At 39.7% G+C, this 24,751-nt stretch overlaps 1 protein-coding gene across 1 annotated transcript in view; it reads right to left on the bottom strand.

The window, feature by feature from the left end:
* Window positions 1-11,114: 11,114 nt before the first annotated feature.
* Window positions 11,115-24,751, bottom strand: part of LOC137818895 (2-oxoglutarate-dependent dioxygenase 19-like) — a 32,189-nt gene continuing 18,552 nt past the window's right edge. The window contains exons 4-5 of the mRNA XM_068622542.1: window positions 12,099-12,418; window positions 11,115-11,360 (exon numbers count right to left, since the gene is read on the bottom strand). Of these exons, the coding sequence (XP_068478643.1) occupies window positions 11,115-11,360; window positions 12,099-12,418 (566 nt within the window). The remainder of the gene's footprint in view (window positions 11,361-12,098; window positions 12,419-24,751) is intronic.

The following is a 24,751-nucleotide window of genomic DNA, read 5'->3' as shown; positions in this document are numbered from 1 at the left end:
ATTCTCGCCTGTTCTATGCGCGAGGCTTCCACAGTTGCCTGCAACGAGCGCATAATCTCTACCATCTGCGCCATGGTCATGGCGGCGACGCCTTCAGCAGCGACGGGCGCAACTGGACTTGAACGATTGCTTCTCATTTTTCTCATGAAACTCAGCGAATCACAGAATGCAGCGAACAACACTTACTTCAGCTACGATCGATTCAGCGATCAATCGAAAAAACTGTGCGAAACTTTGCAAGAAAACTCAAGAACACCGCAAACCTTCAAACAAACCTGCAACTCTACCAGAAACCACCGCTTTCCCCGCGGATAACCAAACGAGCGAAAGAACTCAAACTCCACCGAACAAATCACGCGTAAACAGCAGAAAACCTCACTTCACCGATCAAAAACCCAAACGAACGGTATAAAACGCGAAATCACCGAACAAATCTCAAGCAAACAACGAACGATGGTTGCACCAGCACACAACCACGCAAAAAACTTCGAAAACCTCCAAGAACTCACGCTGTGGATGGGAGCAAGTTTTACACGGCCCCACGGTGGGCGCCTGATGATCCTGCCTGTTGACCAGAACGCTGGAAACTGCCTCGTCAAAGGATCGACGTCTGCACCGCTTCAAACCTCCGTTCTTCTTCGAGATCCACCTCAAGAACCTGCAAAGGAACAGAGCGGCGCCGCTGCGGCCGATCGCACTCCAACGCCCAAGTCAGTGACCAAATCACCAAATACTAAGAGGAAACTAGGAACAGGAACCGTGCAATCTTCTCTCTCACAGTAAGCTCTAGAACTCGCAAGCGTAAAGAGTGTAATCTGAACGTGCGTACCTCAGAAAGTTCGTTGAGAACTCTTATGTACCTGGACACTTTCTCTCTCCTGGCAGTTACAGATCTGGACACGTGGCTCGCATCCAGTCGTACACGTGCCACCATCTGGAGCCTCCTTGACTTGGGCGCTGCTTCTGACTCTCTTTTTGGCTAAGTTACTTATGCATGGTACTGCCCAGTGCATAGCTAACTTGGGAGCGCGATCTCTACTGGAATTGGCGAGTTAGGGTGCTCTCGTACACCTTCCCTGTGGTCTCGCCGGCCGCCTTCATAATCTGCACCACCTTCATCTTCGGCGATGTGCTTGTTCTGGCGATCTCCAATCACTTGGTCGCCTGAGTTTACCATCTGGCGATTTCATCTTCAACTGGGCGATCGCCTGGTATGCTGGAGATCGGAGCACGCCAACTTAATAACTGGCGATTACACGAACCCTCCGACTTCCTTCCCTTCTGCAACTCTGGCGCCTTGTCCACACGCCTACTCTGTGGCTTGGTGCCACGTCATTACTTCCGACTACCAGGGCGGTACAGTTTGAATTACCAGTTTTGGAAAGTTAGAATGAAAATATTTATGGAATCTCTTGACAAAGGAATTTGGGATGCAATTGAAAATGGCCCTTTTATCCCAAAGTTTGAAGAAGATGGTGTTGTCATTGAGAAGCCATGGTCTCAATGGACTGATGCAGAAAGTAAAAAGGCCAAATTCGATTGCATTGCCAAAAATATTATAACCCCTGCTTTAAATTCTGATGAGTTTTTCAGGGTCTCACAATGCAAATCATCAAAAGAAATGTGGGATACTTTGGAAGTCACTCATGAAGGAACAAATGAGGTGAAAAGAGCTAGAACGCATGCTCTCATCCAAGAGTATGAGATGTTTAGAATGCTTAAAGTTGAAACCGTAGCTGAAGTGCAGAAAAGGTTTACACACATCATCAACCACCTTAAGAGCCTAGACAAGACGTTTGACAAAGAAGAGATGAACATCAAGATCTTGAAATGTTTTGATAGAGCATGGCAACCAAAGGTAACCGCTATTTCCGAATCTAAAGATCTAACATCATTAAGTGTTGCTTCTTTGTTTGGAAAGCTTAGGGAACATGAGCTAGAGATGAATAGACTCAATGTTCAAGAGAGTGAAGATAAGCACACAAGGAGCATAGCATTGAAAGCATCCAAACATAAGGGAAACCAAGATTCAAGTGATGATAGTGATGAGGAAAATCTAAGTTTGCTGTCAAGAAAATTCAGCAAATTTCTAAAGAGAAACCGCAACAAAGACAACAACAAGGATAGGTATGGAAACAAGAAACCCAATGAATTTAATTCAAATAACTATACTTGTTTTGGTTGTGGTGAGCAAGGTCACATAAAGGCAGATTGTCCTAACAAGAGCAAAGAGTAAAAGACAAGCTACAAGGAGAAGAAAGGCAAGACAAAAAGAGCCTACATAGCTTGGGATGAAAATGAGGTGTCACCATCAAGTTCTTCATCAAGTGAAGATGAAAAAGCCAACATATGCTTAGTAGCTGAGGATGATGATGATGATTCTTGCAGTTCAAGTCAGGTAAGTTCATGTGCTTCCTTAAATGAACAAAACTATAGTGAATTGCTTGAAGCTTTTCAAGAAACTCATGATGAAGCTAGGAGATTGTTTCTTTCAAACAACCGATTGAAAGATCTTAACAATGGGCTTGAAAAGAAAGTTAAATCTCTTGAAGAGGATCTGAGAAAAGCAAAAATTGATTTTGAAAAACTGGAAAATCGTTTAAAAAATGCCTCTTGCAAGTGTGATACTCTCATTTGCACAAATTGTGAAAATCTTGAGAAAATGGTTCACTATCTTGTTGAAACTGTGGACAAGCTTTCAAAAGGGAAATCAAACTTTGAGAATGTCTTGGCATCTCAAAGTTTTGTTTTTGGAAAGGCTGGTTTAGGCTTCAATCCACAGAACAAGCAAGATAGGTTTTCAAAATTTTTTTTAAGAAAATCAGAAAAACAACCAATTGTTAAGACGAAACAACCGGTTGTTACATGCTTTTACTGCATGAAGAATGGCCACTCTGTTAGATTTTGTAAAATTAGAAAATATTGTGTTCCTAAAGGTTTTATGAAATGGATTCCTAAGGAATGTGATGTTTCTAACAGCAAAGAAAAGCCAAAAGGACCCAAATTTGTAAGGGGACCTGATGAGAATCAACTAAAGGTGGCTTTTTATAATGAAGAACAAGATCATTCGCCTTCACATTTAAAGTTTTTCTTGTTAATCTTTGCAAAAGATAAAGCCCAAGCCCAAGCCCAAGAAGGCCAAAGCCCACAAAAGCCCAAAGACCATCCCATGAAGGGCAAGGCCAAGTTTTAAATAAATATTGTTTAGAAAGGTGCTTAGAGGGAAACATTAGAAACCTCTATTGTTAAAGCATCTTTTAGTCTTTAGTTAAGAGTCTTAGGGGGGGTGTATTAGTAGATAGGTGTAGGAGTAAATAAGGAGGTGCCAAAGTGAGAGAAAGGATCACACCTTCCTCATGCCTTGTTTTAGGCGCAAATTCTAGAAGCTTTTTGGGAGGGAGTTTTTTTGAATTTGTGTAGCTTACATTTCAGCACCTTAGGCTATAAATAGAGGTGCTCTCTTTGTAAAATTCAGATTTGAATTTATCTAAAGAAACTATACTCAAAATTGGAGTGAGCATTTGGAGAGCTTTTGAGCTTCTACTCTAGTCTTATCTTGAAGGACCATGGTTTCCTCAAGTGGCGGCTTCCACACTCATCTAGGAGCATCCATACTTCTAGTGGCGTGATCATCCAACCTATCTTCCATCTTCATGAGCATTCTCTTCTCCTTCCTTTCTTCTTCTTCAATTGTTCTTGTTGCCTTGTGTTTTTGAGTTGTCTAGCTTTCGGTTTTTCTATTTTCAACACCTATATTCTGTTTTGTTTTTAATTCTGTTCGGTTCATATGATTAGTAGCTAATTCTGTTCGGTTAATCTAGTTTCTATTCCTTTGTTGATTCAATTTGACAATATTTGGTTCATCCAAATGAGTTTGGGATTTGGTACTTGTTATTGGTGAGTTCTTGATCTTAGAACCATGATCCAACTTCTAAGAAAGTGCCTCTACATTTTCCAGCTCAAGGTGATTCCTCAAAGTGTCAAGAATCTTGTTCTATGTGGCTATTGGAATCACATCAGGACCAAATCTTGCAACTTGAATTTGTTTATGCAGGAAAAATGAAGGGAAAAAGAAGAACTGAGCCATCTGATAAAGCTGTTGAAGAAAAAGGCAGTCATTGAAGCTGTATCAATGCCATGCAAAAGGTCAAAACAGTGAAAAGAAGTTTTCTTGATCAACAAGCAATTGGCTCATTGAAGAAACAACACAAGGATAAGACTTTCCTTTATTTGTTCTCAATTTCTGTTTCAAAGTTCTTTCTTATGATTAATTGTCTTTCAATCAATGTCATGTGCTTTAATCTGTTTCTGTTAATGGTTAAAAATTTCAAAATCAAAGTATTTAACCGCTGCAGAAAAACAACCGATTGTTTCTTCGAAACAACCGATTGTTTTTAGTCTGACAGCACTATGAAGAAATTGATTTAACTGCTTTTTGAAATTCTATCCGTTGCAGATCAATTTCAAAGGGAGAATCTTGGTCAAAGGATCTGTGTTGAAAGCTAAGCATGATTTAAAAGAAGTTACAACAGTCATAAAGGAATATATTCCAAAATCTTGGAAATTCAAGAGCCTTAATGACTAGTCAAAGATCACATGTGAAGACCATGTGATTTTCAGCTTTTTCTGACATTTTCAGTGCAGAACTGAGTCAAGACCTCTCTCTGAAAAATCAGGTACCCATTGAATGAAATTAAATTCAAATTGATTCTCTTTCTACTATAAAATAAGGTGCAGATTTCTTCCATCAAGAACAACCAATTGCAACATCTCTTGCAATATCTCTTCCACCATCTCTTGCAAAATTTCTGTGAAGTGAGTTTTCGTCTCTGCTGTCATGGAATCAACCCCTCCCACCTCTAAAAGAATCAAAACCAGAGACATACCATAAACATCCCATGCCTCAGAACTCTTTGAAAAGTTTGTGAAAACCCCTTCAAACAATTCACCCCCCTCCTCTAGTTTAAAGCCATCTTTTCTAACAGAAATGTCTACCCAGACTTGGTGAAAGTGTTTTATAGTAATCTGGTTCAAGATGGCAAAAATCTGGTCTCCCATGTGAAAGGTGTGAAGCTGAAAACTACAAGGGAAATATGGAGCAATGTGGGAGGAATCAAGTATTCAGGAATGAAGGTTAGCAAAGGAAATACTGCTGGAATTCAAGGGTTTAGCAAAATGCAGTTTTATAGGAGCTGTGTTAGGAATCCTGCTGAACCAGTAGCTAGATTTCATGCTGGAAATTTGACATTAATTCCAAGACTCCTTGCCTACATAATTGCTTGGCAGCTTACTCCAAGAGGAAGTAATCATGCTACTCTCCATGAAGTGGATTTGATTCTGCTGTACTGCATAATGAATCAACTCCAGGAAAATTGGGTGAGTACAATGGTAGAGCATATGCTCAAATCCACAAGGCTTCCAGATTATCGTTTTCCATATGCTATTTTTGTGTCAAAGCTAATTGATTATTTTGAAGTTGACACTACAAATGAGAGAAATGACACCATTAAGGCAACAAGTGAAATAGACAACTCCACTCTCTTGAAGATGGGGTTCCAAAAGGAGGATGACAGCTGGGTATTTAGAAGGAATGTTGCAAACAAAGCTGAGAATGAAGCAGCTGATCCAACAAATGAAGAATAAGAAAATGCTGATGGGGTGCAGCACATGGATGAATCACCAGTGCACTCTTCTGGAAATGAGGATGTTGATGCTACAAGTCAAAATGCACTGGTTACATATGAGGAACCTGTGTATAGAGGTGAACCTCTGTCCATGTTCGAAAGACAAGTACTAAGCAGGCTGGACACACTCACATATGACCAAAAGGCACATTATGAAATGGCTCACGCCAGATTTCAACACTTGGATGACCAAATTGAAGGAGTTCAAGTGCAGCTAGCTGAGCTTTACTACAACAACAAGTGATCCTATTTCTTAGTCTTTATCTTTTATATCTTGTTGAACAATTTGGGTTTAGTCGGTTTGTCTTTATTCTGCACTAGTTTTAGTTGGTTTTATTTTGGGTTGTAATAGAACTCTATAATGGTTATTTGTTTGAACTGTTATGAATGTCTATGGTATGTCTTTATCCCATGCCTTATTCTGTTTGATGAATCCAAAGGGGGAGAAGAACAGAGAAACAGCTCACAAAGGTTGATGTTCTGGTTAAAGCTGCAGGGAGGTAGCACAAAACTCACACACTGCTATTTTCTGGTTTTATTTCTAAAAATTGTTGTGCAGGTTTTGGCAGTTAATACAGTGCAGGTTTTGATCATCAAAGTATGCAAAGCAAAGGGATTTTTGTCTCCATCTCTACCTAGTCTTAGTGTGTTTGATGTAGATGTTAGTTAGTTTGCTTTGTAGGTTGCTATATGTCTTAGATGATTCTGTTGTTTAGGCTTGTGTGTTGTCAAGGTTGCCTTTTGCTGCATGACCCATCCTAGATGCCAAATCAATGTAGTAAGATCAAGCTCATGATGTGGTTAAACGGTTTTGGAAAAGCTTTTTAAAGTTTTCTTAAATGGTTTGATTCAGTACAAAAAATAAATCTGTTTTATTGAGAAGCAATCGGTTTATTTCTTCTCTGTTAAAAGGCTTCTCGAAATTCTGTTAGGGCACCAAAGGTACAGCTCAGTCTGTTATTTCAGTTAAGCTGAGCTGGCAGCCTTATCATCTTTTAATCTGTTGTTTTTAGAATCAATCTGTTGTTTTGCTAACTGCTCTGTAACTGTTTTTTTGAAGTGGTTAGAGACTGTTCTCTATAAAATAAAATGCCCTTCTCATGTAAAATAAGGCTGAACAATCACAGTTTTTACAGAGATACAACATTTTGTGTGTGAGAAAGTGAATTGAAAAGGTTTTGCAAAGGTTTTTCAAAAGTGAAATACATGTGAGCTTGTTCTTGAAGAACCTTGTGCTGGATGAAGGTGTTGGTACTGTCTTGGAGCAAATAGAACAACTGGTTTATGTTCTTGCAACATTGTTTCAAGTGTAATCTTTTCCTTATTCATTCTTGTATTGGTTTTGAAAGTTAGTCACTCTAGATAGGGTTTCTTGGAGTGCAAGGTATGCTGGAATAGTGTTTTTCAGCCTTGATAGTTGAGGTTCTTGAAGGGTTCAAGAACTGCTGTGTGTTTGTAATTGATTGTATCAGTTTTTAGTGGATTACACCTTGGAGTGAGGTGAACTGGACGTAGCTATTGATGAGTGAACCAATATAAAAATCCTTGAGTGGTTCTTCTCTCATCCCTGCACTTAATTCTGGAATTTCACATAATCTGTCAAGAAAGGAATCTGTTATATTGAAACTAAATCTGTTAATTCTAGACCTGGTTAGATCTGTTGTTCTAACTTGTTAATCAATCCTCCAATCATAAATCAAGTTGCTGTGTGAATCTGTAATAAGATAAGAAGGGTAAACTGGTTCCTTTAACTAAACTGTGACATTTGGTTCATTACTCTAGATGGCTTATGTTAAGTAAAAATTGATTAATTATGTACCTTAAACTGCAACTCTATAAACAGTGAAGGTTAATCAATTTGGTTCTTGTATTGTTGTTGGTTGATCTAAACTGTGCTGATCTTGTTTTAATTGTGCCAGATTCATCTGTAAAAACAATCTGTTCTTTTTAATATCAATTTGTTCTTTTCACCTCTGTTACACTATAAACTAGCCTCTTCTGCGAAAATTTGATAAGCTCAATTCACCCCTCCCCTCTTGATCTTAGACACTGCTTAACTCTAACAATTGGTATCAAGAGTTAGGGCTTGTATTTGAGAGCTGACTTGATCTCGCAGGTGATTCGAACGTCAAAGGATTCGCCACGTCAAACTCTGTCTTCCGCAAGAACGCTCCAAGCACTCCACAAGAACTCCAAGCAAACCTGCGAAACACAACAAACGGCGCCTCTAGCGGCCAATTGCACTCCGACGCTCAAGTCAGCCTTGCAAAACCACCAAAGAACTAAGAACTAAGAATCTCAGCGAGACTCGTGTGCACTCTGTGATTCTCTCTCTCTCTGTGTAAACTAGTAACTTGCAAGAATGAATCTTACCCCCCTCTGCATGAGCGCGGAATGCCTTTATATACTCTGTTGCGTGCCTAAGTTATTCGTGTATGAAGTAACTTAGCGCGTTTCTTTCACTAGGTGTCTCGTGCAACCTCAGCGTGAGTACCAAGTGTGGCTCGGCTAAGCGCACGTACTAGGCATCACCTACTGTGTGAACGATCACCTCTGCTTTGCACCATGCGCGTCATGGGCTAGGAGAGCACCAATCACCGACTGGCTACTAGCTCTCTTAGACCACCCTCATGCACGACACTGCAAAGCGCATAACTTCTCCTTTCTCTGATACTCTGCCACACAAGGCTCGTATACAACGCTCTCGCTGGGAATCACCCCTCGTCTCTAGCTTAACTGCGCGTAACACGAAGACCCGATCGGTGCATCATAGCGCCACGCCTTCTGCATCATGGCGCTTATCTAGGCGTTGATCGCGCATCCTCTAGGACCACCGATCACCCCCTAACGATCACTCCCTGGGTGACTTTCTCAAGGACACATCTGCTTCCCTGGCCCACATGTCCCACTCGGAACGGTCCACGTGGCTTTCTGTTGCTGACGTCACCGACTACCGATGACCGACCAGATCACAAGCCCCCCAGTCTCGAGCTGTATACTTGTTTTCAGCGAAGAGACTAAGTGGTCATCCTCAGTGGCCACGTGGCAAGTGATGGGGTGACTCGACATCAATGAGCATGAGAATTTCATATAAGAAAGTCAACACAGAACTTTCAACCAAAACCTTAAGGCATGGGATATGTGGGTTTTCTTTCTTATGTATTTCTCTTCAAGCACATTCATACTCAATGTGAGACAAACTGACACTCGGAATCCTAACAATCACCCCTTCAAGTGCAAGTTTCTTCCACATTGGTACATCCGCACAAGCAGCAGTGGTTACCCACTTGTACCGTCTTTTTTATTAGAACAGGAAACACTTACCTGAAACTCCTTATCAGGAAGACTTTCGATGCAAGGAATCATAACAATACAGCCTCTCACATGACCACTTGTACCGCCTTTTTTATCACAAAGGGATACACTTACCTAAAACTCCTTGTCAGGAAGACTTTCGACACAAGGAATCCTTACCATACAGGATTTAACCACTCTTATGTTCGATGCACACCGCACTATTTTGTTGAATTTTTCATTGGAAAATGTGAGGATAATTTGACACCAATGAGCCATGAACATTTCACATAAGAATGTCAAGACACTACTTTCAACCTGACACCTTAAGTCATTGGGTATGTGGGTCTTCTTTTTTTTATATATTGCTCTTCAGGCATATTTCTACTCAATGTGGGACAAACTCACACTTGGAATCCTAACACTTTGTTTTTCCCTTCTTTGTCACCACCACTCTTCATCATATTCTTGTCTCCTCATTCTTCGTTGTTGTAAAAGATAATTCTATTCTTAACTTCGCCTATCGCATCGCTCATTCACTTTTCTACATTGTCACTCCTTCATTTTCTTTCCACACCTCAATGTTGTTTTTATTGTTGGTTAGTTACACTGGTTCAATCTCTCACTATTGTCTTTACATCTACTCACACTCCTCACCGTTGTCGTTGTCACCACTTACCCCTACCAACACCACATCAAAATTGTAGTATTGGTGTCGTAATTAAATAAGTTGTAAAGTTTGAATTGTGTATATGAGGACGGTTTTGCAAAGAATTATCGTTGTAGGTGATATATTTGACAATGGTTTGAATTGTTATTGAAAATCTCAATTTTCAACAATGACTCGATCAACGACGGTTGTAGAACTATCACTAGAATGTGATTTAAATTGTTAGTGATGTCATTCACATTGCAGGGAAGATCAAGAAAGTGAATCAAGACATTGATGAAGAAAAAGATAGGGCTTATATATGATTCAAGTATATTTATCTCATAATAAGGTGGCAATGGAATGAAGGTGCTTTGGAGAATAGAAGACTGTTGCTGGAAAGCTGTGAAAAAACAAGGGACTGTTGGTTTATTTTTGGAGATTGCAGGGAGAGGAAGAAGTTTGTCAGAGATGGGTGCCAATGGACTCTGAAGGAGAGGAAACACAATTTCTTCTGCTGCAACTATTGGAAAAGTTGACAACAACAGTTTTACTACTGCTGTTGCGGTTTTCCACCATCTCAAGGCGCAAAAGAGATGTGGAATGAAGTAGGGATTTTGGAATCCCATGCATGGCCAACAATGATGAAAAATATTTGACAGTTCTGGTTATGTTTAAATGAATTGCTTTGTCTTTTAGGAAGCTTTTAAATATTGATTTTGAAGTCCCTCATGTATTAGTAATGATGGAATGCAGTAGGGAGGGATTATGATAGGTTTGTTTTGGAATTGCATAAGGGTTGGAGCACCCCTAAAGTGCACCCTATATAATTTGATTGATTCTTTGCTGATTAAAAAAAAAAACACAACCAAGCTAAGATAAGTTTCGGAAGAGGAACTCTCCTCTAAAATGCACACCTTGCATCATAACTCTAATGGTGTATATGTTTGGCAACAATATCATGGATAGGAAGACACATATTACAAGCTAGAACTAGATTGTTAACGAAGCTGCAAAATTTGTATTTGGAACTAATAAGCATTGTAATTATCAAGACAATGTTAGCGAGGCTAGGGCATTATGTGATTGAAATGTTTATGGAAGTACTTTGAGAGTCTAATTAATATACTATGTAAATAGAATATAGATGTGTTTAAATAGGTTGAGCACCCCTAGTGTCTCCTTTAGTTTATATTCTTTTTTAGTTGATAAAGAAATAATATTGTCTTTCTAGTCTAGTTCTTTGAGAGTTTATTTTCCAACTATATATAATGAAGAGCTTAAATTTATTTAGAAAATCATACACTACTTTATACCTGGATGAAATGATAGTACAATAGAAATATGAATATGATAAGTATAGAATACAAGGGAGAAGACTTAAATTATCCACACCTTATTATAACATATTAAGTGAAGCATAATATAATGATGTGCATGTATTTGACACTAATCTTTGGTGTGTGAGAACATAAATGCAAATTTCACTATAATCTTGCTTGCTCAAGTGATGATTGCACATCAACCTCATCATCCCCGTTCACTTTCAAGAATTCTTTAAAAGTCATCTCACGATATTTCTTTGGATGTTTTTCATTAACAAACTTTGTGATAGGGTTGATCAATTTGTCCAGTGAAGGTCCATGAAGGCCAACCACAGATATCCTTTGCACCTTATTGTTGTCAACAATAACTCGATGAATGTGACTCTTATACATCCCATTGGTTAAAATCTACAATTGATTGATGTTAAAAACATAAGCCAAATGGTGAGAAGGAGGAAAAATGTTTATTAATAATAAGGCATTAAAAGAAAGATGATGGAGGAAAAAAATTTGTTTCACAAAGAATGAAATAAATTAACTAACACACTAGAGGTGTGCTTTAACCTTTATACAAAAAAAATCATGCTATATAATCTACAACCAAATCACGTAGTCCAACAAATAACAAAACAGTAGTCCAATAATAATAAGGGTGTTTTGTCCTGCACCCTTATATGCTTTGAAATACCCTAATTACCCTTGACAGTTTTGGATGATTATGGAATAGGATGTTCTCTAAGCAAAAGATATTTCCAGAATAAGAAATTCAAAAGACAAAAAATCTATTCTTTCCGTAACATATTTTTTGGACTTCGAAAAGATAAATCCAAAATTCATAAAATGTGTTATGCAAAGTAAAGTATGTTACAAAAAAATTTCAAAAAAACAATCCATAAGTATTTTTAAAAAGGGTAAAACAGTCTTTTCCAAAAAATATGCAGTGCAAGGAAAAATTTGTTAGAGTGCAGAAAGAAAATCCTAATAAAGAAAGAGATGTGTTACAACCTTAAAACTGGTCAAAAAGAAAATCAATTACACAATCCTACTATATGTGCTCACAATAAGAACACCTACAACAACAAAAGCATCAAGTATCTATAAATCATACAAACTATTTTATGGTGAAAATAATTTGAATAAAAGTACCTCAAGTTGATCACCAAGCTGGATGAGGATGGCATGATGAGGAATGTAGGCATTAATCCAGTTTCCTTTGTGGGAAAGAATTTGGAGACCACCATTTACATCTTGGACAAGTGTAATTATAAAGCCAAGGTTAGTGTGTTGAGGCAAGCCAACAGCTCCCTTGAATTTGGCATTGGGTGGATAAAGGTTCATGGCCAGTACATCAAACCCTGACTTCAATTCCAATGCCTTCTCTACAAAGTGTTCTTCAAACCCTAAGCTTTTAAACACTGCCCTCGCCAATCCAATTACTACCCTTCTCATTTCTTTGCCATATTCTTCTAAAATTTTGTTGATGCACCAAATAACCCAAAACAACTTCATGGGAGTTACAATTAATGTTAAGGAATGTCCATAGAAACTTTAACCATTACATCAGTTAAGTTTTGTTGTCATATTATGATTATTATTATACTTATGAGTATAATTATCAATATTAATATAATTAATAAAATAAAAATTAATAACATTATTCATATATTTAATATCATTATTATTATTAATATTGTTAAATATTTTTAATATTATTAAATATTCTTAATATTATTATAACTTCTTAATATTATTAAATATTCTTAATATTAATAAATATTCTTAAAATTATTATATTTTCTTAGTATTATTAACTATTATTAAATATTAAATATTATTAATATTATAAAATATTATTAATATTATTAAATACTATTCATATTATTATATATTATTAAAATATTAAATATTATTAATATACCTACGGATTCAGAATCTGTGGGTAATGTCCGTAGGTAATGTTGTTCGTAGGTAATATCCGTAGATAATACTAAATTTACCTACGGACTCAGATCCGTGGGTAAAAATCCATAGATAATACGGATTTTTTTTGTAGTGTATGGAAGAGGGAATGCCATAGTAGTTAAACCAAGATAGCTACCTTTCTCATTAAATTTATATATGCTGGAGAGTAATTTACAAATTGTATTATTTTATTTTGCGGAATTAAGAACATTTTTTTTAAAGAACACTTAAAGAAGGTTTAAAATCTTCTTAAAGTTTTTTACAAGAAACCTTGATAAAGATAGCCGTGACATTAAGTATACGCAAGACAAACATTATTAAAAGATTATTAAATAAAAATTATTAAATAAAAATTATTAAATAAAAATTAATTGAAAGATAAAAAATAAATAATTTTATATTAATTAAATTATATACTATTTTAATGATTAAAAAAAATTATTGATATCTAAATTAGTTTCTATTATTAATAAATAATTTTTAAATTTGTATCTAATTAGTATCTAGGATTTAGCTATCAATTATTTAAATCTTGGTAGATAATATTATATACCAATTTAAAAATTATTTAGTAATAATAAAAACTAATTTAGATACATTAATTTTTTTAATCTATAAAATAATATTTAATTTAATCAATGTATCTTTATCTCTAAAATTAATTTAAATTGAATTATTTTCTTGTAGTCACTTCAACCATCAACATTGTAAAAATAAACTTCATTAATGTTGGTCTAAATAATTGTAATTCACTTCAACTAAAAATAATATATACAATCTATTTTAGTGAATGAAGATAAAGTTATCAGAATTAAGGTGTAATATTTTTCTTTATTGAACCAATGAATTATATTTTGAAGTAAACATAAAATTATAGATAATTATATAATTTTGTAAATAAAATAATAACAATTAATTTGAAAATGTTAACATAACTATAGATAACTAGATTTTAGAAAGTGATCCTGCCTGTTGACCAAAACGTTGGAGCTTGCCTCGTCAAACTTGGATCGACGTGTGCACCGTGTCAACCTCCGTCCTTCGTCACGATCCACCTCAAGAACCTGCAAAAGAACAGAGCGGCGTCGCTGCGGCCGATCGCACTCCAACGCCCAAGTCAGTGACTGAACCACCAAATACTTCAAGAGTAACACTCAAGAACTCTCAAGGAACCGTGAACCAGTTCTCTCTCACAGTATACTCAAGAACTCGCAAGCGTAAAGAAGACAATCTGAACGTGCGTACCTCAGAAGTTCGTTGGGAAACCCTTATATACCTGGGCACTTTCTCTCTCCTGGCAGTTACACACCTGGACACGTGGCTCGCATCCAGTCGTACACGTGCCATCATCTGGAGCCTCCTTGACTTGGGCGCTGCTTCTGACTCTCCTTTGGCTAAGTTACTTTATGCATGATACTACTCAGTGCATAGCTGTCCTGGAGTGCGATCTCTACTGGATTGGCGAGCTAGGGTGCCTTCGTACACACCTTCCCTGTGGTCTCGCCGGCCGCCTTCATAATCTGCACCACCTTCATCTTCGGCGATGTGCTTGCTCCGGCGATCTCTAATCACTTGGTCGCCTGAGTTTACATTTGGCGACTTCATCTTTAACCCGGCGACCGCCGGTTCTGGTGTGCTGGAGATCGGAGCACGCCAACTTAATAACTGGCGACTTCACGAAACCCCCGACTTCCTTCCCTTCTGCCAACCTGGCGTCTCGTCAACACGCCTATACTGATGGAGGAGGGCCCAAGCTCACCACACTATGAAAGCCAAGCTTCCAAGGCTAAGACCGTCTAGCTTATGAAGAGGAGCGTCTAAACTCAAAGAGGAGCGTCTAGCCTAAGATATGGAGCGTCTAGACCATGATAAGGAGTGGCTACATAAGGAGCATCTAGAAGGATCGTCTAGCTCACCACACATGGATCAAGCTACGGTTTGGGAAAGCCTTGTAATTGGTACATGAAGGCCCATTAGGGGTACTTAGTAGATAGGATAGTGTAGAAAGCACTTTTGATGGAAACATTCTAGAAACTAGGGTTGTGTGGCCGGTCATTGCACATGGCACATGGCTTAGCATTTAGATTTACTTTTGGTTTTCTTTTCCTTAGAAGTTAGCTTACCATTTACGTCCAAGATAGCTTATAAATAGGAAAGCTATCTCATTGTATTTTTCAAGTTTAATTGAGTAAGGTTATGCTGCCATTTTTGTGCACAAGCTTTACTTCTCCTAGAAATCTAGGCTTTAAACTTCAATCCTTTCACCTTCTCCCTTGAGCTGGCCGAACCACTCAAACACCACACTCCTCATGCACCTTCAAAGCCAACACAACTCCTAGGAGGGCTTTGTTTCACTCACCCATTGCTTCCGCATCACTTTTTACTACTTTGATTCAAGAAGAACACATGAAATGCCATCATTTGGTATCATGAGCTTTTGGTTCTTCAAGATGAGTAGCTTGGTCTTTTAATTTCAGTTCTTCTTTATTTCATCTTTGTCATTTCAATTCCTTACTTGTCTTGCTGTTTTTATATTTTAAGTTGTTCTTGGTGTGCTTATGGAAGATCCAACCAAAGCACAATTGTTCAATTGATCTTGAACAAATTCTGTGCAGCTTGTGATAGGATTCCTTACACCATTGTGTGGCTGTTTTTCTTTTAGGAAATTGAGTCCTTATTGCTTTCTTATAATTGCTTCATTTTATGCTTTGAGTCTTTATTTTCTGAATCTATAAATGTTGTGTCAAGTCATGTGAATCCATAATTGTCATCAATTCTTAGTAGTCCTATTTTTTTTTGGCTTGATTGTTTCTTGTTTTTGGGTCTGTTTATATTGCTTTAATCTGCTGTTATTTTGATCCTTTGGTGCTTTTTATTTTTAGTTTGAGTTCATAATTGTGTCTTAGTTCTTACACAATTTCCATTCTTACATTTCCATTGTGTTAATTTTGGTTATCTTGCTGTTTTCTTCCAGTTTTCCAAAATTCCCCTGTCTCATCTCTCTGTTCTGGGCTGTTTTGTTTTAAAATAAATATTTCCACCCATAGGAAAATTCTGATTTTCTGGAAAATGCAAGTTTAAAGTGTTATAGAAAAGACAAAAAAAGAATGAGGTCAAAAGAAGCAACAGAAAAAAAATGATAAATCTTACAAAATCAGAGTGCAAATCTTGAGCGCTCCAGCTGGCCTAACTGCACACCAAATTTGCAAAAATTATTAAAACAAAATGGTGCATGCGTTTTAGGTGATTCCAAAGCCAAAATTTAGATAAGATCCTGAATTTTCTTGCATCCAAATTTCAGAAACAAATTTTACAATTACAGCTCAGCATAAATCGGGGAACAAACACGTTTTCTGGCCCACAACATTTTCCAGTGGTGCTGTTTTTTTTATTTGGTCATCTAATCTAGTGCTTTTCTTTAGGAATTCCTTTTGTGTGCCAACTTTTATTGAGTACCTTTAATTGTTTGCTTTAATTTCTTGAATCTCTTTCTAAGTTGTCATATTATAAATCCTTTTGGTATTACTGTTTTCTTTCAATTAAATTTGTTTCTTGCTTTTGTTTCTTGACCTCTCATTTTGGGTGCTGGAATTTAATTCTCTCTTGGTGCTTATGTGCATGGAAATTGACTTGGTTTAAGGTTAAGCCCTTGTGAATAGGTGCTGGAAATTGGAGAATTAAAGCCAACTTTCTAAGGAGGAGTCAAAGCTAAGGCCGAAACAAGCTTTCTTGAAACAAACACTACAAACACCTAGAAGATCAACAATCAAGACAACAAAGAAAGTGCACTAACCAAAAAGAGGAACAACAAAGGGGGTTTTCTTATCTCCTTTACAACTTGGTTTATTGTTAATTACCTCTTTTAAATTACGTTTTAGACGGTGAGTGTGTCTTCAAGGGCTCAAAGTGTCCAAGAAGCCTCACCTAGGGCCGAATAGCATAGTAATTTTGCTTAGTTATTTGTTGCTTGTTTGAACTTGTTTTACTTTTGTTTTGGTAGAAACGTTTTGCATGCTTAGTATTGTTTAATTTTGTGCTATACCGACTAGCTTTGCTGCATATCTAGCTTACATAGTTTTCTTGCTTTTTGATTACTCAACTTCTTGTGTTCTAAGTGTTTTACTAAGAGAAAATTTTGTGTGAAGTCATTGGAGGAAAGTTTTTGGCAAGGAAAAGGCTTGGTACTTAAGTAGTCCATTGTGACTCACCTCCCTTACCTGGAAAACTACCTTCTCTAACTTTCCTAAACTTTCTCCAAGTAAAACACCTATATACACAAAGTTTTAGCCATGTCTTCTTCTTCTCACTCTCCAAAGTCTATAGAAAGTGAAGTAAAATCTTTGAAAACTCTTTTAAAAGACGTATCCCAAGCGGTACAATTGATATCTTTTAGACAATTGGAGAATGAGAACAAAATCAATGAGTTGGCTAAAGCTCAAGAAGAGAAGTCACAAAAAACACAAAAATCCAAAAAAACGCTTACTCATGCATCTCAAAGTATTGAGTCTCTAGGGGAGGGCAGCCGTAGAATCAATGATTATTACCAACCACCCCCTAGAAGAACTAGACAAAGGGAGCAAGAGAGCCCAAAGGAAGTAAGGGTAGACCTACCCCATTTCTATGGTAAGGAAGACGTAGAGGCCTACCTAGATTGGGAGATGAAAGTAGAGCAACTCTTTGCTTGCCATAGGGTGAGTGAAGAGAGGAAGGTACCCTTAGCAACCCTTAGTTTCCAAAGCAATGCCATGTATTGGTGGACCTCTTTAGAGAGAGACCGACGTCTTCATAGGGAGCCTTCCATAGAATATTGGAATGACCTTAGGGGAGCCCTAAGACGTCGCCACATACCTTCCTACTACCATAGGGAGTTGATGGACAAGCTCCAAAGACTCCAACAAAAGAACTTAAGTGTGGAAGAGTATAGGCAGAAAATGGAGCTCTACATGATAAGAGCATCCATTAGAGAGGAAGAAACCACCACCATATCTAGGTTTCTAAGTGGGCTCAACCTTGAGATAAGGGATCGAGTAGAACTATTACCCTACCAAGACTTGAATGATTTGGTTCAACTTTGCATTAAAGTTGAACAACAAAATTTGCGCAAAACATCAAGTCTAAGGGTGGGTTCTTACTCCAACTCTTATCCCAAGAAAGATTTTAAAAGGGAGGGTAGTACACCTAGAGACGAATCCAAAGAAACTACCAAACCCTTAGTGAAAGATGCCTCCATCCCATACATCCATGCTAGGGACACCAAGTGTTTTAAATGTTTTGGAAGAGGGCATGTGCAAGCACAATGTCCAAACCAAAGGGTTTTGTTTTTAAAAGGAAAAGATGAGTACACAAGTGGTGAGGATGAACCTAGTACTCAAGAAAAAGGGGAAGGAGAAAGGATAAATCCTTTGGAGGGGGACTTATTGATGATTCAAAGAATCCTCCACAATCAACCTAGTGCATCCAACGAGACACAACGAGAGAACATTTTTCATACTAGATGCAATATTTTAGAAAATATATGCTCTCTTATTGTGGATGGTGGGTCATGCTGCAATTGCTGTAGCACTAGATTGATTGAAAAATTAAAACTACAAGTAGTTCCTCATCCAAAACCGTACAATTTACAATGGATCAATGAGGATGGAGAACTACGTGTAGACAAACAAGTGGAAATCGAGTTTTCTATAGGTAACTACAAAGACAATGTTTTATGTGATGTAGTACCTATGGAAGCTTGCCACATCTTATTAGGTAGACCATGGCAATTTGATAAGAAAACCTCGCATAATGGTCTAACTAACGAGATTTCTTTCATCCACAAGCACAAAAGATTTGTACTTAGCCCTTTACCACATTCCCAAGTGGTAAAAGACCAAATACAAATGAAACACAAAAGGGATGAAGAAAAAATAGAAAAAGAAAAAAATTTTGGGAAACAAAAGGCGTGGGAGAATAGTGTTCCTTCCCACAAGGTCATTCAACAAGTCAAGCACAATGAAACTACCTTTACAAACATGCTTCTTGTTGAACAACCTAGCCTTTCCTATTGTAAAGGAACACTTGCAAGCATGAGCACAAAAGAAAAGTCTTTAAAAGAAGCTTGCATAGATCAAGACTATTTCTCCAATGTGTTAAGATATCCCCAAAAGAATGACAAGTTATCTATAAGCACCTACCAATTTTTGTATGAAGTAGTGCCTAGAACAACTTGCCATGTCTTATTGAGACAACCATTGCAAAATGTACAAATTTTCATAAACAATGGTTGTACCAACGAGACTCTCTTTGCACATAAGAGAAAAAGTCTACAAGAAGGAGAACTCATGGGGCAAATGAGAATTGATGAAACTCTAGAGCTTTTAAGAGGAAAACTTTTGTCACCCATGAGAAAAGAGGTTCAAAGACATTACTTTAGGTACAACTCTTGTTTTCAAACTACACCTAAAGCAAAGTCTCAAGAACTCTATACTCCTTCACCTTTTGTAAAAGATACTTGGGAAGACACACATTTCATATTAGAGCTTCCTAGGACAACAAAAGGTCTTGATTCTTTCTTCATGGAAGTGGATAAACTCTTCTTAAGAAAAGTGACAAGCCTCCATGATTTATTTTCAAAAATAAGGGATAGAGCTCCAAAATTTGAAAACATAGCTCTCCCTTCTATGCTTCACGAAATCATGAGGGACACCCACAATTCTTGGGATGAGAATCCTTTTCCTTTTATACATGCATACAATGGAGTAGTCCACAAGATTACTCATATCTCTCCATTTGAAGTTGTATGTGAACATAGTCCTCTTGCCTTTTTAAAGTTGTCACCATTTCCTAAAGGTATTATGCCTAAGGAAAAAGTAACTACTTTTGAAAATTTTAGAAAATATAAGAGGATTAGAGGACACCTACAACCCTCAAAAAGGAGATATTGTGAGAAGTTGACCAAAACAAGAGAAAAACAAAGATGGCAACTTCACACAATTAATTGTTTTCCAAAGGCTCACCCTAACTCCTTTGCTTTGTTTCAGGATTCACATAGATTGACATTTGATCCGGGAGGATACATCTTGACGAAGCAAGAGGCTGCTATCCGAGATCAAGAATGCACATCTGAGGATAGATCTTCTCATGAAGGAGGAGATGATGGACACCATCCAGCCACAACCATCCCCCAAGCAAAAGCCTTGGATTTGAGGACAAATCCTTTTCAAGAGGGAGGGGATGATGGAGGAGGGCCCAAGCTCACCACACTATGAAAGCCAAGCTTCCAAGGCTAAGACCGTCTAGCTTATGAAGAGGAGCGTCTAGACTCAAAGAGGAGCGTCTAGCCTAAGATATGGAGCGTCTAGACCATGATAAGGAGTGGCTACATAAGGAGCATCTAGAAGGATCGTCTAGCTCACCACACATGGATCAAGCTACGGTTTGGGAAAGCCTTGTAATTGGTACATGAAGGCCCATTAGGGGTACTTAGTAGATAGGATAGTGTAGAAAGCACTTTTGATGGAAACATTCTAGAAACTAGGGTTGTGTGGCCGGTCATTGCACATGGCACATGGCTTAGCATTTAGATTTACTTTTGGTTTTCTTTTCCTTAGAAGTTAGCTTACCATTTACGTCCAAGATAGCTTATAAATAGGAAAGCTATCTCATTGTATTTTTCAAGTTTAATTGAGTAAGGTTATGCTGCCATTTTTGTGCACAAGCTTTACTTCTCCTAGAAATCTAGGCTTTAAACTTCAATCCTTTCACCTTCTCCCTTGAGCTGGCCGAACCACTCAAACACCACACTCCTCATGCACCTTCAAAGCCAACACAACTCCTAGGAGGGCTTTGTTTCACTCACCCATTGCTTCCGCATCACTTTTTACTACTTTGATTCAAGAAGAACACATGAAATGCCATCATATACCGTAGCTCGGTGCCACGTCATCACTTCCGACAGCCAGGGCGGTACACAAGCCCCCCAGTCTTAAGCGAAGACTTGTCCAGCGAAAAGACTAAAGGAGTCACGTCAATACCGATCTACGTGGCACTGGCGCAGAATTCCAAGCAGTTGTACTTTCTACTTTTCTGACGCTCCACCAAACACTCCTCCCATCGCTCGACACGTGGCTTCATCAACGGTTACCTTCAATTGCCGTTTGCGCTTCCCAAACTTATTCGAAAAACCCTTAAACCCATTTCGCTCCACTGTTCCATCACTTTCTTCGTATTCTCAGACGCTTCAACTTTCTTCTGCAAAAGCTCTCAACGTTCTTCAACCTCCTGAATCACCAACTTCCTTCCTCACTTTTCCGATCATAAAAAGGTACTTCCTTTACTTCTTCTGCTGGTTTTTCCTGCATTTTAACCGATTCGCATCATCCTTTAACTATCTGGTGCATACGCTGTGGGCTGTTTTCTCTGTTTCTCCTTCCTCGTAACTTAGGGCTTCGTCTTCGTTACAACGAACCTTCGTTCGTTCGTTTTTCACCCCTCTTTCACGATCGAGTCAGCCTCTGCGAACCCTGATCACCTTTTCTTTTCTTCTTCCTTTGTAGATGGCTCGTTCAAAGATCACCCCAAATCCTCCTCCCTCGTCTCGAAACCCTTCATCTCAAGCACACAACCAACCGCGAGCACCTGGTGCTTCCTCTTCCCAAGCTGAGAGGCCTGCACCCTCCCGCTCTAACCTGGCTCAGGCCACTCCCCCTGTCGCCGGAGGAGCCTCCATTCCTACCCCAGACTTCAAAACATTATACCCCTGGGCCACCTCGACCTTGTTGAAGGAAACATCTTCTGTAAACTCTGCTGGGGCAGTTCTTCGTTTGAAGAAAGGGGACGAGCCTCACCTATCGTTCCACAAGGAGCACGACGAGAAGATGATGGTGCTACCTTGCCCCCCCGACTTGCCAGTGTGCGTCGACGACAAAGGGAACACCGGCGGGTTGTTCTGCTTCATATACACCACCCTGTTCAAGAAGGTGAAACTTAGGTTTCCCTTCACTCGCTTTGAAAGAGAGCTACTTACCGAGCTCGACATCGCCGCCGCCCAGCTCCATCCCAACAGCTGGGCGTTCGTGCGGGCCTTCCAGATTATGTGCGACCACTTGGGGCTGCCAGCGTCAGTGGACGTCTTTCTCTTCCTCTTTGAAGCCAAACACCCGGGAGATCGCCTGTGGGTGAGCCTCAATGGGATTGCTGGGAGGTCGATCCTCTCTATCTTCCAGCAATCCTACAAGAACGCTTCTCTGCTCGACGGTTTCCCCTTGTATTGGGTAAACAAGGGGAACAAAGAGTCCAAAGGCAGCTTCAGGAGGCCAAGGAGTCCAGACAGCATGGGTGCTTTGGACAAGGACCTCTGCTTCTTCTGGAAGAGTGTGGCAGACGCCAACATTACTTTCCTCACCACCACACTCATCTCCTACGAGTTCTTCAAAGATCAACTTGAAGTTCGCATAGGTTAGAACTCACCTCAACGTCTAAGTCTTTACTTTGGCATTATCTCTGTTAACTGTTTCTGGGCGTCTTGTGCGTTGTGCGCAAGACTTTGGTTTTATTTTCTGCACCATTTATCTGCTTTGCTGCATACTGCCTTATGCATTTATTTTTCTCTCTGAGCTAACCCATGCATCTTTGCTTTATGCAGATCGTATCTTGGGTCAGGGAAAACTTGCTGAACTGAGGGCGCTCGCCCGAGCCCACGGGTTGGCATCGGGTTCCCAGACCGTGCCAAACTCGGTGGTGGAGATTGCCGCCGCACAGGGCATATCGCCACCCAAAGGCCCAACTTCCTCCGAGGCCCAACCCGCCAATCAGCGCAAAAAACTTATCCTCAGGAAACCCAAGAGGAAAGCCCCATGAGGAAGAAGAAGAAGATGATGAGGCGACGGAAGATGGTCTTGTCACCAAGAGGAAGAGGGTGGCGCCTTCTTCACCATCTGCTCCACCCCCTCTTCCAACATCAACACTGCCATCCACACCCGCTCTGCCTCCAACATTGCTTCCTCCACCAGCTCCTGCCTCGCCAGTCCAAGCGATTCCATTGGCGTCTGCGCCTCCTGTGATTGAGGCCGCCGAAGCCAACTTCTTGGAGAACCCCCCGAGCGCCTCCACGCCTTATGTATCAGCGGGAGGGGATCCTCCTTCAAATGCTTCAACCGCAGGGGCTGCTCCAGTCGGGGATGAGGGTGCTCACAACTCCCCAATCCTCATCACCGAATCCCCGACGTCGCCACCACGCCAAGAAGCACTCACTGAGCAACCAACTCAAGAGGGTGGCGGCGAAAACCAGCAACAAGCCCCCCCGGTGCCTCCACCAGCAAACCTCTCTCTTGAGGTCAAAAGGGTATGGGAGCCCTTTTCAGCAAAACTGAAGATGATGGCGGAGGATTTCCCCTCCATCATCTCTAAAGCTGTGGAGAGTTCTACCAAGAAGCTCCAGGATGACCTCTTCACACTCCGAGCTGAGAATAACTCCATAAGGATTGAGGCGGAGAGGTTATCCTACAATCTGACACTCGCCGAGATCGAGCACTCCCGAGTAGAAGATGCCATGAGCACCGAGCTCCGGGTGGCGCGCAAGGAGGCCACCGATCTACGCCATAAGGTGCAGCTCTTGGCTCAAGAGAAAATTGAGCTGGAGAGCAAGATTAAAACTGACATCGCCAAGGTGAAGAAGCTCGAACAAAGGTCAACCGATCGGGAGGTCTTCCTGGGGAAGGTGGAAAAGGAGAGAGACGACACCATGGCCAAGCTTGCCGAAGCCAACAAAGAAAACGGGAAGATCGCCGCTGAGCTGGCCCAGGTGCAGGCAGAATCCAAGAAGGTTACTGAAGACCTTCTTCAAGCTCAGGAAGCAGTTGAAGAACTTAAGAAGCAAGCTGAAGAGCTGAAGCAGCAGAATGAGGGGCTAAAGAAACAAATCGAAGAACTTGAGCTAAGCTCTGCCCAGATTCTTGCTGCTGGATTCGAGGCCGCCCGGGAACAGTTCGCCTGCCTGTATCCCGATTTAGATCTTACCATGGTGTCCCTCAACAACGAGGTGGTGGATGGGAAGGTTGTTCCCTCTGAAGATTGATTGGCTTCCCTCCATCCATTACCTTTATGCTTTCTCCTTACATATGATTGTAATAAACTTTCTATTTTTCTGTACGTGTGCTTTGAACTGATATTCACTTTATGACAAGGTCTTTGTATTTCCTCTTGCAACTCCTTTGTCTGCTTTATCTCTTCTTGCACAATTTTCTTCAAGAAATTAACTTAGCGATTTCGCAAGCGCGATCATATACTTAACTGCTTCGAACCACTGACTTTCGAATAACAATCACTCTAACAACTTGTAATCTCAAGGCAATGAATCTCAGCGTAAAACCGCTCTTCAAATAACGAACTTCACCTCAATTAATGGCTTAAGACACCGCTCACCCGATCTGCTTCATCAAAACGGGTCTTTGACTTTCTTGCCATTGCTTGAATTTCTCCTGGTCGCCAAAGACTCTTGGCGATATCAGCTTCTTCCTGGCTTCATAACTTGGCCATTGTTCCTTCATCTGGGGGTAGAGGCGCCTTTCGGATCCTTCTCTACCTCCCTGATCATCAGAACAAGAGACCGGGTGGCTAGGCATTCTCTTTAAACCTACCTTAGCCACCCTCAAAACTTCTTCCACCCTTTACACCATACCTGAACTCGTTCGAGACGAGAAGGATTTTATCTTGCCTGAACTCCCTCATCGGCGAGAAGGTCTTTAACTCGCCTGAACTCGCTCATAGGCGAGAAGGTCTTTAACTCGCCTGAACTCGCTCATCGGCGAGAAGGTCTTTAACTCGCTTGAACTCGCTCATCGGCGAGAAGGTCTTTAACT

The sequence above is a fragment of the Phaseolus vulgaris genome, chromosome 10 (genome assembly GCF_000499845.2).
Source record: "Phaseolus vulgaris cultivar G19833 chromosome 10, P. vulgaris v2.0, whole genome shotgun sequence".
Taxonomy (NCBI): Eukaryota; Viridiplantae; Streptophyta; class Magnoliopsida; order Fabales; family Fabaceae; genus Phaseolus; species Phaseolus vulgaris.
This window is presented reverse-complemented; position numbering and strand designations above follow the sequence as displayed.